Source organism: Phoxinus phoxinus, assembly GCF_949152265.1.
Source record: "Phoxinus phoxinus genome assembly, chromosome: 2".
NCBI classification, from domain to species: Eukaryota; Metazoa; Chordata; class Actinopteri; order Cypriniformes; family Leuciscidae; genus Phoxinus; species Phoxinus phoxinus.
Genome location: NC_136877.1, coordinates 26865634 through 26880483, shown reverse-complemented (window position 1 = coordinate 26880483; position 14850 = coordinate 26865634). Strand labels below are relative to the sequence as shown.

At 39.5% G+C, this 14850-nt stretch overlaps 1 protein-coding gene across 1 annotated transcript in view; it reads right to left on the bottom strand.

Annotated features, from left to right (window-relative positions):
* Window positions 1-14850, bottom strand: part of itfg1 (integrin alpha FG-GAP repeat containing 1) — a 135766-nt gene that overhangs the window by 69466 nt on the left and 51450 nt on the right. The window contains exon 9 of the mRNA XM_079594279.1: window positions 9337-9431. Within this exon, the coding sequence (XP_079450405.1) occupies window positions 9337-9431 (95 nt within the window). The remainder of the gene's footprint in view (window positions 1-9336; window positions 9432-14850) is intronic.

The following is a 14850-nucleotide window of genomic DNA, read 5'->3' as shown; positions in this document are numbered from 1 at the left end:
ATTGAGATCGTTCTGATTGACGGATTCCGGTTGACTGTTTACATGGGATAAACCGATCTGGTGTTTACATGTGCTGACGCTTTCAATCGGAATCATTTTGTGACATGCACACAGCTTGTCTGCCGCATCTGGAAGCGCATTATTTCCCGCGTTTTCAATCCTGTCAAGCGCTAGATTTAGGCATTAGCCGCGTTTCCACTGTCGGGCCAGTGCAGTGCGAGTAAGGTCTTTAAACGGGCCGTGCCGGGCTAATAGCCTCGGGCCAGTAGCACCGGACCCAAAATCTGCTGCGTTTCTACTGTCGGGCCAGAAGCTCCAGAGCTTTACTAAAACACCCCGTAACACGCCTCTCTGGACCAACGTCACACAAACCCATCATTTCACCAACAAATGGTAGTTTATCAGAAAGAAATCCCTGGAAACAGCGTGATCTCAAAACAAACACGATAAAAGCTACCGTTTGCTGCCATTTTTGTTGTTTAATTGAATATTTAAAACCCAAGAATCGATGTTTTACCACAGGTTAACACTAAAAAAGTGATACATTGATCATAATGAATTAATTTGTGTCAAAATTGCACATTAGTCACACAGAAAAGTGGTTTACCGGTTTACCATCTATTTCAAAAAAGAAAGAGAATTTACAGGACATATTTACATCACATTTAGAAAGAATGATCATTTCTACAAATATGCCACCAAAAATACGACCTGAGGAGCTTTAGCACTTTCGACTCCCAGCAGGCTACAGTTATATTTTCAGTCAGAGAAACAGAGGAAGCTCCCAAAAAAAGTTGCTTTATTTTATGATAGTCCGGTAAAGAGACGAGACATAGACCACTGACAGATAAAATAAAAACAGGATTATGATAGCCCTTTATGATTTGTCTGATTTCTTCAAGCGTTCATATTTACCATGTTTACTATGGTAATGGTTAGCGTGCATAATCTTTTGCATCGGGTATAAATATTTCTACCTCATACGGTGATCAGAATCCACATTGGATCACAAACAGAAGGCATTCAAACATGAAAGTGAGTTAAATTATCTTTAAATTAAAAAGTCTTTAAAGCTCGATGTTAGCTGACAGAATTATCCGGCGCAAAACCAGGCATGCGCCGGAAGACGTAGGCTACACTCGTCGGATCAGTAATCGGAAGTAATCGGATCAGCTCGTTTACATGGTATAATTTTTCGTTTGATCGGTTCATGAAAAGGTTTATTCCACCTCCTTCAACCCGACTGAAATTTCAATCGGTTTGAGCATTTTAATTCCGATTGAGATGTTGACATGGAGCATTTTCATTCTAATTTGACTTTTAAACTGGTTATATAATCGGAATACAATGCTACATGTAAACAGGGCTAATGAGGATAGCCTATGAACCGTTTTGCCGTGCTGCTTATATATAACGCAGTAAAAATGCCCCTCCCCGTGGCCAAAACCAGTCGTCTGTGGATGAAAATCCAAAACAAGGACTGGTGGGACGTTGTCCTGCTTCACTTCACAGACGCTGAGTGAAATGAGAATTTTAGAATGACGGGACACTTATTTATAGGATCGTGTCCTCACGTCGCAATGCATTGTGGGAATCATGGTACAGAAGTAGATGTACTGTAGTAGGCAGTAGGTTGTAACTTTGGTCATTTGAAAATATTAGGTTTAATTTAGGTTGTTTTAAATGCCGCTGTACGGAGGAAAACCATCACCTTCGATAATATTTCCAAATACATGCTTGTTTGCTCACGGCACTTTCACAAAGGTAAGGTATTATTATCAAAGCTGTAGTCTTTTTGCTTTGCTTTCTAGTCAACTCCGTTAGCATCGGGTAACTGATATTTTTATGACATGGTCAATAGATTTTCAGCTGACCGGTCGGCTACGCTATTACCTCTTAAGTACTCTTTTGCCACACTTTAAAAAGTATTAGGGCATACACAGATAAAAAAGTAATTGTAAAGTTGTAATATTTAGTTAAATATATATAAACACAAATTATCAACAGTTCTGTTGTCTCTGTAAATGATTATTGTGACAAACTGGCAACAAATATCAGTATTACACAGCCAAGAGTAATGCAATATGCAATATTCATTTCTACAGATTCTGCACAGCTCCAGTGAGAAATCATTAGTATTGATGATGTTTTCACTCTTTATACAACGTTTTTTAGGTTAAGTAACACAAATCACAAATAACAGAGCATTTGAGAAAGAATGCATTACTGCAGGATAAACTGTTATTCAGTGACAGAGAATTACCATAATTACTCCTGACAAGAGTACTATTTTCAGAGGCATGTGTAGACATGAGATGTGGTGGTTGTGAACCATATGGTTTGGGAACCGTTTGAAATTTGGTAATCTAAAAGAGGTGCTGCATCCAACTGCAGTGGCGCCATAACGGCTTGTCAAAAAGACCCCTTCACTGACAAAAAGACAAAATTAATGACAAAACTTGTCCCCAATTGTGAATGTTAAAGCACATAATATCAGAAGGTAACTCAGCCACTTAAGGAAAGAGCTATACGGTTAAAATCAAGGGCTGTGTTTAAAACTATGCTGTCACTAAGACGATATACTGACAAACATCCAATTTCTTTCTCAAATGTTTTCATTCACTTAAAGGAGTCATGACCTGTAATTTTCACTTTTCCACGAGAATCAATGTATTTTATGATTGCCTAACGATTATACACTGGCCGGGGTGCCGATATTTAAAAGTGAAGCGTTTGTTTACCCCTGGGTTCGTAAACCAGCCCACGTGCACGCGCACTCAAATACGAGATTTTAATTTCTGCCCCGTCTTGACGTCAAGACGGGGCCGGATGTACCATATATGGACACCGCAGACCTATGCTGCAGGAAGCCCGCACTTCCTTTCTCCCCCTCATATTCAGTCGCGAAAGATGCAGAAACGTAGTGCACACGTGAGTTGCTCTGTTGTTGACTGCCAGAATCAACATGTAACTTAAATGTGTTTTCTCTCCCAAGAACGGACCAAGCTGTCAGGGACCAGTGGATTAAATTAATTTTTAATGACGCGGTTCCTACAACCCTTCCCACTGGCTTAACGTTAGGTGTCTGTGCTAATCATTTTACGCCGGAATCGTTCACAAATTTGAATGTCTAAAAAATCACAACGTGAAACAAGGCAAAAACACCACATGATAGCAAACGTTGATCTCAATAACCACTGTAAGCTGATAAAAAAAGTAGATTACATCTCCGTTAATGTAATCTACATTAAATAAAAGGTATAAGGTATGTCTCAATCAAAATGATTGTCTTTACCATTCAGAGACATCTTGATGTAGACGTCCTTCCATCGACTCTACATCTTCCCTTTCCAGCTCAGGTTCAGAGTCTGGCTGCATATACGGTTGAATCCGTAGGTCGCGGCCAGGTCGGGTTCATTCACAACTTGCGCCATGATGTCATTTTGGAATGATATGCTGGGGGGTTGCCTGCGGTGTCAACCCCCCTCCTTCCTGCCACCAATCAACGCGCCCCTCATTTGCATTATGACCGTCCACGACAGCCAAAATATCGCATCAGATCTCGTGAGACAATAATGCCTTCAGAAATAAGGGTCAGAGGAGCTCTGTGTTTATTTTTTTTCCACTTTTCTTTTTTAGAAGGGCCTGAAAGACTATAATAGAGCGTGGGTATCCAATGTAATACTAGGTTATGACTCCTTTAAGACAAAACTGACTGTTCATGAGGATTTTTTGACAATTGTGAGTATTTGACCATTCTAGAGCAAGATGACGCGAAAGAGCTCACATGATCTGCACGTGATGTGCGAGCTACAGTCTGAATGTGAGAGCGTTACAAAGCAGCAGCCCATTTAGAAACTTTGCGTGTACAATAAGCCGTTTAAAACATGCATTCACCCAATGAATTTTGGAGCATCCAGGTGGTATAATCAAACATATCTTGTAGAGTGCTCTCGGAGTACTGCATGGATTTGTCATTTTAACTGTTGGAAACGAAGCGTAAAAGTGGACTTCCTAAAAGATTTCCTATCCTGATGCGCCCTCTACAGTCCAGGATCAGCAACTAGTCGAGTTTAAAGCATCATGGCAGAGCATTAAAATTGACTACTCGACTAGTCTGTGCAACCCCTAGTGCACAGTACAGAGAAAACAGCGCATGAATACTGAATTGAGTTCTCTTCACGTCTTGCGCTTGAATGGTTTAAAATCACAGGAATCAATAAGTGGAATCAAAATGTGCGTGTCTTATGGAATCCACGGAAAACTCTTTTAGGAGGTTCTGCCCATGAGGTACAACTTCTATTTTGGCTCATTTCTGATAACGCTTTCAGCTGCCAATAAAAAGTGCAGTCATCTCAACTCCCATAACACATTTTACCATATTCAAATCTGCACACATTCCCCCTTAATCAGTTTAGCGAATGTTAAGAACTATTCAGATTCTGTGTGGGTCGACTAACAACTCATGAGTGGCAGCACACAAGCTGAACAGGTGGTGCTGTGACACTAGGGGAGTGGGACGGCATGAGTACTGACAGAATCACCAGCTGCCTGAGCGAAAGAGAAAATGAAGGCCTCAGTGCCCTGTAAGCAGATAATGGCCAATCTAACATCCTCAGAGTGCGGCAATGGCTCAGTACAGGATATGTCTTTACACGGATGTCTGAAAAATGTAGCCCTTAGTAGCTTTGCCCACAGGAAACTTCCTTCTGATCCTTTAGAGGTGTCAGGATAAACGGAAACAGCCAGATACAAAGCCACATCTGCACTTACACTGATCAATACCATTAAACAAACTGCTCAGAGACTGACGCTTTAGGTGATTTCAGACTCACGAGATGCATTGATATAGCAAATATCCAGACAGACTGACTGACTGACAGACAGACAGACAGACAGACAGACACACAGACACACAGACACACACACACACACACAGGGCCAGCAGTTCTCTGAGTGTGAGCCGTGATAGTGAGTTCAAATTTTATTTATACTCCTCTGAGAAAAAAGTATGAAATAAATGGCCTGACACACTCAGCTGATGCTGCCAAGCTGGAAACAAAGTTGCTATTACAGAGTACATGAAAATGAAATGAATAAGTGTGAGACGCCCCGGGCTGAAAGAGAGAGCAGCTCAGCCTATGAAGGCGTCCATCCCTCCCTCCTTCCCCCGTTCACTCCCTCATGACTGTTAAAATTCAATACACACGTACACAGACGCTCACTTCCACCACCTCAGACAATCTATTGCCTCGCTCTCCATCATTTCCTCCCATCTCTCTTTCTCTCACCCGCCATGTTTAATGGATGCTGCTTTGCTGCATTGCAGCTTAAGGGATAGTTTAATTCTGTGGTGATCCCAAAGTCCTTCTCTAATTCTTTTCGAGTCTTGGAACCACGTCTATGATCCAGGCACCCATTTAAGGTGAAAAACAAACAGGTGTAAACCACATGCAAAAATCGGGAAATGGATGTCTCATCGTCAAAATGTTCAATACAAAACACAATTTGAGTGTTTCTGAACTACTGTAGCTTCACTTTTGAGGACAAAATGACTGAAATTGTCAAAAATTTTAGAAGCTAAACCTGAAAAGAAATGGGTCATAAAAAAAATTAAACTTATTTTAGGGTAGTACTTCAGGGTAAAGATAAGCTTTAGTTTATGGTAAATTGAATTGGCTTAGATGCCCCTTGCCTTGAAATCATCAAGCTTTTCCTTTATTCTAAAGCAAGTCTATGAGGGATCTGTGTGTTTGGATAGCATTTTTAAAGACATTATCAAAAAATATTTATTTAAAAACCGCCAACTAACAAATTGGATTGTAAAGAGAGCAATCTACGATTTGTGGTATAGGAATTTAACTATTCAAATAAATAATGTGGAGCCAGCCATGCAATGCTTTATATGTCAGCATGATCATTTTAAAATCAACTCGGAATCTGACTGGGAGCTAATGTGGTAATATGTAATAGAATATCCTGGACCCAGTCAATATCCTGGTGGCCTGTTACTTTTAAAGCCATATCAGTCTAAGCTTCTGATGTAAGGTTTTCTGAGCGTACACATCCGAAGCACACGCACAGAAAGCTGGCTGTCAGACGGCGCGTACCGTGAGTATTAAATTAAGTTCTCTTTTAGATCTTATTGCGCTTAAACTGTCAAATACGCACGGTTATGTCAAAAACACACAAAATTCACATAAACACAGTCGGTTATGTCTGTGAACGTAAACAGCGAGTAAAAAAATAAATAAAATCACATGTGTATATTAGATCTGTGTATTAAAGCAGTGTAATATACAGTACCTACTGTATATTAGGTACAGTAGGTACTGCTGTTAAGTACCTACTGTATCTGTTAAAATGAATTATAAAACAAAAGAAAAACAGAAAATCACTCACTGCTCTTGATTGAACTATAATAATAGCTTTAATAAAAATACATTTCTTAATTGAATGCTGCTGTGAAATGCTCTGGCGAGGGGATAAACATGGTGGAATGTGTACAGCTCACTCAGGGCGGGGTCTATGCTAATAGGGTGGAGTCCGTCAGCAGTCGTGGGCGTGGCCTAATCATTTGTGACATCACACTGCTAGACTGCTTATGATTAACGGGGATTCAAAAAAAAGTGGGTGGATTTTTACCATTATAGGGTGGTTGTGTACACACACTGCCAACACACCTTTATGTTCAAACACCGTGTACGAGTGAATTTTGCATAATAAAACATGTACATACATGCACCATCTTAAATAACAACACAAGTGACTGAGAAATGCACATTTATAAAGCCAGTAAAATATATGTGTGTACGTGTGAGTGAGTGTAATAACAATCGCTGTCCCCAATCACTCTAATGAGTGTGATGTTACATGTGTTTACAGTGTCAATATTAAGCAGATGAGCTGAAAAGGAAAATAGAGAGAATGAGTTTATTTAGCAGACTGTGTGTGAGAGAGAGCATTTGTGTGATTAGCAGACACACCCACCCGTCCACACAAAAATGCTTAAAAACAGAGAAACCCCTGGGCCAATTAAATCATAGACTGCAGTTCTTTGACTACAACACAAGCGTGTCTTTTGTTATTCTCAATCTTTTGTCAAGTGTTTGTTTTCTTTTTAACTTGTCTTTTCAATACACCATGTGTGCTGCTATGTCTATATCAGTCTTGTTCATTATTTGGCAGCGTTGAATAAGTGCTTTCAAACCAATGCATATTGCTGTTTTCTGAACGCTAAAATGAATGGAAGAAGAACCTCGAAGAAAGAAAGGAAGACCAATAATGGACAAAGAGAAAGGGATGGACAAATGGGAAAATAATGAAAGAGTCCAACTTTTCTTTCCTTTCAGTGTATCTGATGGTGAAGACTAGCGCATGTGGCAGGCGGACAAAAGCTGACACGTGTTCCCCGCCCTTTACATTCTTGCCCTCTCCTCGTCTCCGTCCATCTTTGTTCCCTTTCTCTCTGGTCCCAAGGCCTGTGACAGGCGGACTGTCTGTGTGTGTGACAGTGTGCGTGTGTGTGTGTGTGCGAGGACAGCGAGATAACCGCTGCCTTCCACTGTGACATTCAGTTAAGAGCATGAGCTGCCAGCCCACAGCAGGCCTTTACACAATGAGCTCTAAATAACAATATGCCATTATTATTATAAGCTGCTATTATAATCTTCATTTGAATATTCATATATGCGGTGAATGATATTTACTCTGCATTCCAGAAGATTTCCTGAATGTCCCTTATGAGATCCATTGATTGTAAAGAACGATCAATCCATCAATTGACAACTGACAATCCCTCCATTCATTCATCTGATAATCCACCACTTCATTTTTCACTTACAGACAATCCATACATCCATACAAAATTAGGGCTGGATAAAAGTACAGTGAGTTCACTGTACATTGTAGTTTGGTGTGTTCACTGTTCGTTGTAATTTGGTTATCCTGGTTCTTTTGGTCTGGACCAAAAAAAGAAAAGGATGCATGCAGGACACCACGTCCTGGTTTTGGATCGTTTTTAGATATCTTTGGTTCATTTTGCATTCATATTTCAGTCGAATCGCACCGGAGATTGTTTGGAAGTGTACCTTTTCAGGGGTCTCGGTCTGCTTGTTTGGTGCGCACCAAGGTCCGGATGGAAGCGTTTATACTTATTAGTACTAGAGTTTGTTTTAATCTAAACAACCTGCCAGTTGAGAACATACCCTTAAGGTGATGATACACGGGAAAACTTTTTGAGCAATGTTGCTGTCAACAGGCAACCAGGTGAGACTCGGGGGCCACGGCCGATCTAAATTATCTAGATAGAAATGTGTTGCCCTTTCTCAATGGGAAAGTGCCCAAACAACATCGCTCGGCAACATTGCTAAAAAAAAAATGATAGGTTTGAATCAGCCTTTTGCTCACCAAGGTTGTATGGTATAATATAACAAAAGTACAAATTTTACAATTTCTAATAACAGTTTCCCACTTTTTTTTTCTGTGATGGTAAAGCTGAATTTTCAGTATTAGTCTTTCTTTACACGATCCTTCAGAAATCATGCTGATTTGCTTCTCAAGAAACATGGGTTTCAAGAAACAAAGGGTTGCTTTGAAAATTATAAGACTAAAAGTTAGTATTTGTCTGTATTGAATGAGGCTAAAAGGATTTTAAGTGACCCGTCTCATGTACTCTATATCCCTGTTATGGAAGACGTCTGGAAGAAGGTATAGAAGAGGTTTAAAAACTTTTTTGTGCCGGTATCAATGCGACTGTTGAACTTGGATTAGCGACGTCTACCTATTCTTATGTGTACGTGTATGGTGTGTATGAATATTTTGTACAATTTTTTTATGTATCAGGTTCTGTCGAAATGCTGGCTATTGAGTCCATTACAAATTAAAGGGAAATAAAGCATATATCAATTTCAATTTTAATTATCAGTGGGGAAAAGCACAGTTGTGCTGCTTAATATTTTTTATGAAAGCTGTGACATTTTTTTCAGGATTCTTTGAGGAACAAAAAGTTCAAAAGAACAGCATTTATTTAAAATATAAATATTTTATTTTATTAATAAAAAAAAAAAAAAAACTTACTGACCCCAAACTTATAAACAGTAGTATAACCCAAATTAATCTGAATCAAATTAAATCAGATAATCTGTATCAATTCCCAATTCATTCATCTCTCAAATCCACCCATTGGTTTTAAAAACAACTGTGACCATGTTTAAAACAGTGCTGCTGTCAGAGTCCTCCTCTGAAACCTCACTGACCTCGCTGGCAGATCACATGCAAATGAATGAAATGGTGAGCGAAGGAGTGTGACAGAGTAATAATGGAAGGCTTGCGTACCTCTGTCCCTCCAGTCTTGGCTAGGTAAATTGCACTTTTGCCACATGCATCATCCATACAGACCGGCAATAGGTGGTCTTGGAAGCCGTCACCGTCTGAGTAAAAACAGAAAAAAAGAGAGTAAGTGAGAAGGGAAGGTGTAAAATTAGGTATATGATACACTAATGCATCTTTTAATTTGCTTTATAATGCTCCTGAATCGAGCATATGGAGATAACATCATGTGATCTTGAGCATGTGTAATGAAGTGTGTAGCAGCCTGGTGCGTAGCAGTTTGTCCTGGTGTCAAACTTATGTCCCTGAGTCTATATTCCTTCATGTTTACCACTTGCATGCTTGACACAAAGCAACTATTATTAATGCGTAATATTAATAAATCGGGAAAGGAATAACATAAATCAAGAAAAAAAAAAAGAGGGAGCAGCAGTGAAAAACAAAATAGGAGAAATCATGCATTGACATTCATAGGATCTACCACACACCAAATAGCCACGTAGATCAGACTGGCAGCCTGCGGAGAGACAGAGAAGTACATGCGCACATGCACACACACGCACAAACAACCACACACACACCCACACGCTTTTCCATCATGGTGGGGACTTTTCAGATTCCTGTAGTGCAACCTGTAAAGCATGATGCTCACTATGTCAACGTCATCATGGGTTTGGTAATATATGAAGGCAGCTTACTCAAATATAAAGGTATCTATATATTAGGGTTGTCGCAGTTTATATATTACCGGTATTGACCAGTTTGAAAAATGAAAAATGTATATCATGTTATTACTGCACATACTTAATATCATAAATAATCCAGCACCAGTCACACTCCAACATAGTAGGTGGCAGTATTGCAACACTGGTTGCCACCCATCATAAAACAGAAGAAAAAAAGATGTCAACGACGTGTGTATGTAGTTACATCTGCTGCACAAGTTAATTTCAGAGGACACTTTACCTGAAAAGAAGTTAGCTCACCATTGTGGAGTATAATAGATTCCTTAAAAAAGATGGGGTGTCTGCAGTGCAGGAAGTGCCTATCGACAGTAAGCACAAAAGGGGGCAACACCACAACCTGTTCACCAACCTTTGCCTCCATAATCCTGCAAATATTGCCATGGTAGAGAGAGTGAGTTGCATTTACAAGTTTGCTAGCCCAGAAACAGGAAATGTTACATTAAGGTCGTACTTGTGTTATTAAAGCTCAGTTATCATAGCTCTGGACTTGATTCTCATGGCAGAATGGCATTTTCTTTCAGAATTTCTATAGATTACTATATTGCAACAATACTGTTTTCATGAATCCTTTAGGCTATGATAATAGTGTCGAGAAAATCTGATATTGTGACAGACCTAATATATATATTTACATGTTTAAAGACCAATATATATACACTGTGCAAGAATATTGCCAAATCCCAGTGAATAAGTTAAGAATATTCTTAAACAGATGTACTGTATGTTGCAAGAAAAGAGAGATGAGGCTGTAAAAAAAAAAGAAAAAAGAAAAGAAAAGATATTTCTGGCCAGTCTTTAGAAAACAGAATAAAATATCAACAACTTGTAAATTAGTCAATTAGTTAATGTGTTATTTTTATTGTAATTAAAAATATTGAATTAATGTTTTAAGTTAGCAAATTACCGGTATCCTAATTAATCTTAAATGATCTAATAGCCCTAAAACCTTTTGCTACATATTTTTTTCACCTCTCTTTTTGCCCTCCTTGCAAACCCCAAGTTTGAATTAAGACATAGTGATTGCACTTTATTTCGATAGTCCACTTCTACTACTAACTAGAAGTAACTTTGCAAGTACATGTCAGCTAACTCTTATTAGAGTTACTTACAGTCAGTAGAATATCTTTTGGGGGACCACCAACATTTACTACAGTCTACTAACACTCTAGCAACAACACGTAAACTACCAGTCGTTACTTACAGTTAGTAGAATGTCTAAAGTGAACTATGGAAATAAAGTGTTCCCGACATTATTATGTAGTAAGTTATGTTAAATAATAAAATTTTATTTTTGCCGGCCTCCACAGTGTAGCTGATTTAAAGGGCTGTTTGTTCTATAAAACACATAAATCACCAGCAATCAAAGTAAATGTGCATTTCACTCTTGAGATAGAGAATCTACACACACACACACACACACACACACACACACACACACACACACACACACACACACACACACACACACACACACACACACACACACACACACACGATGACTGGGTGTTAAATGCCACATCACATTGACTTCAAGCTAGAATTTTTTTTTTTTTTAAAGAGGACATCTCTGCCATTCGCTACCTTCCTGGCAGCGCTGTAGTATTAGATATCATTCAGTTAATGAATAATGCATTTGGCTGTCACGTGTAAAAAAAGAAAAGAGCAATTACCATCCTGATAGAGCAGATGGAGAATTTTGTCTAACATATGTTGTGCATTCATAATGATACGTCCATGTCAAGACTGACTACATTCTGACAGTGCATACTCATGAATTATAATTCTTTTGCACTGTAGCTACATGTGCTGAAGGGTGTGCCTCTCGCAGTTCTTGCAGCTTGATCTGGATTCTGCACTTTATTAGACCAGAACTGGATTTTAGTTGATCACTCACCCAATAATTTTTTTAAAAGAAAAAAATTATAAAATAAAACAATAACCAAAATAATATTGTCTACAACAATACCTCTGTTAAAAAATGAATAATGCTTCTAATTACATGTAGTCTGTTGACATACCGTCATCATGTCTTGCCATGGGATGAATGTAATGTCAGTTGATGGTCCACTTGGGCTTAATATAAAAATGCATTTTTCAAATGAGGAACAAGACGGGTATCGAAGAGTCACAGGGCAGACTTGAACCTGTATCACCAGTATGAGCACCAGAGCACTCAACTACAGCTCCATTCTGAATTTATTAACTTGATCCAAGTCAAATTGTCCCAAAGAAAAATTCATTTTGTGTAAAAAGACACAATGTCAACACTATTTGAAAGAGTTCATTAATGAACTGTGATACATTTGTTAGGATTCTTTGATGAGTAGGAAAACATTTATTTGAAACAGAACATGAATGAATTTAATGTCACTTTTGATAAATGTAATATTCATCCTTGATGAATGAGAGTATTCTATTCATTAAAAGAAGTAATAACCCCAAACTTTTAAACAGTAGTATGTCACGAAAACAGAAAGATAAACAATTAGCACAGCCATTTTTTTATTCCCAAAACTACACAGATTTGGTCGGTGAATACAAACAAGTTGGTGAATATTTAATTTGTGTTAAAGCCCCCCTGTAGTCAATATACTTTTATCCCTTAAAACTCATCTGTATACAATTTAGTATACAATGATCCATTAGTATGCAAATTAGCCCCAATCACATGAGCTCAGATATCCACTCGGTCAACTTTACTGTAGTTAACGCTGCACGTGGAAATACTGGTTTAATTCAGCCATATATGTTTGAACTGATTTGAACTGAAACTGATTCAGAAGAAGTGGAAGAGTGAATTATACAGGCTCATCTACAAGTCGATGTATCATAATGGTAATGCGTTTTCTGTTTCTGACACATAACGATAATTAATATGATTAGCCTTCTACTTGACTATGTTATCAATCAGCTAATGATGTGCTGCTAATGTTACACAAACCATGTTCCCTTTCACAATCTCAAAATCAGCTGCCTTCTAAAAAACAAGAAAGGCATATAGTTCATCATGACATCGTAGTCACCCCCTGCTTCAGAGCAAGATGATGTGCTAAAGCCCGCCCGCACGTTGACGTGATTGGTTACAAGGTAGTTTGTGACGCAAGAAACACTGGTGATTTCAAACTGCATTTTTGAGACTGTCTTTAGATCACTGCAGTTTTAAGAAGAAAATACTCAGCAATGGTGGTGACTTGTGAATGGTTTGTCTTAAAGCATATTAAAAATAGACATTGATTTCCAACCAGTCTTTAAAAAGCTGAGGAGTCAGTGCTCCAATTCAATTCAAGAAAAGAACTTCACTCTTGTGTTGCAAGTAAAACTAGACAAACTGAACACTTTTAAACTCTGAAATTCTATAATAATCTCCAACGCACATCAGTCCAGATTCAGACAGCCGCAGAGGAGCTGGACTATGGGCCTCAGCGCTTATATCACTGCTTGGCAGGCTTGACTAGTGGCATGATGAAATATCTGCTCTGAGATCAGTGCTGTACCATCTGAGGTGGGAGAGAGCATTAGCCCGAGCTGCTTGCTACCAAACAGGATTGTGCTTTCCTTCGTCTTTTGAGCGGATTATTCTACATCTACACCTGATTTAAACCAGACCGCAAGACTCTAGCAGTAACTGCTGTAACTGTTTTGCTGGAGTGTTTGGAGCAGAGAGGGATGGCTGGAGAATACTAACGGAGAGAGAGAGAGTGCTAGAAGAGAGGAGCTGAGAGAAGGTCACTGGGGTGTATCTTTGATCTGCCACTTAGGTGCGGGACGGAGAAGAGAGCCGTGCCATAACTGACAGGCAGGAGTGTGATCAGAATAACACCCATTTCAAATCAAACAAGCGGACCCTCCCTTCTCTCCCTCCCTCCCTCGCTCACTTTCTCCATCTTCCCACCTTCCTCCCACCTCCTTTCACTTCTCAACACAAGGTATACCTTTCACTGCACATCACATTCCTTTCATTTCGTTCATTTGAAATGAGTCTTTGAAGCACCTCCCTTTCACGATTTCTCTCAGCATTTCACTGTAGGTCATATTAATGTGCAAGTCTGCTCGCAGGTGCCGCAACCCAACGTTTATTTTTCTAATTAAGTAAAGGTTCAAATGTAAAAGGGATAACAAAAGCATAAATCAAGGTTGCGACTTTGATGATCAGTACAATTACACCATTTAAACAAGCCCACGTCCTCGAGGGCCAAGCCTTCCGCTGTGTATAGAAAGCAACAAGCTGCGGGACCTGTGCTATCAGCGCCTACTCAAGCCAGCCGAAGGTATAATGTCAGGATCTGTCCTTGGCTTCAGAGGAAGCCATTTGCTTCCCATTACCGCCCACTTAATGGGAGCAGCATCGCTATGATTCACCTGTATTGTGTGTGAGGGGGTGAGAATGCAGCTAAAGCCGGTGTGTATCTGTCTTTACCCTCAGCGCACATCAGCTACCACGCTCTGTCCTGTCAAAGACAATCACCATCAGGGAGCTGCAGCCTGTTCCTCACACCAAATCATCTTATAATGACTGTACAGGCTCCTACACTCACACACTACTGTGGCTAATTGGTGCAGACAGTTTGATGCCTGCGTGTGTGTACTAGACGGCGGTGAAATGCACATGTGGTAAGGGAAGTTAAAAGCTTTGAAGGGAACCAAAGAACAGGTGAAAAACAGGAGGGAAGGATGGAAAAGGAGAGGTGTTGGATCATCGGGGTTGGGCAGAGAGCTTTGCAGTCCTGTCTCCAGGAGCGCCTCACACTAATCCAACAAAGCCTTTTTCTGTGTG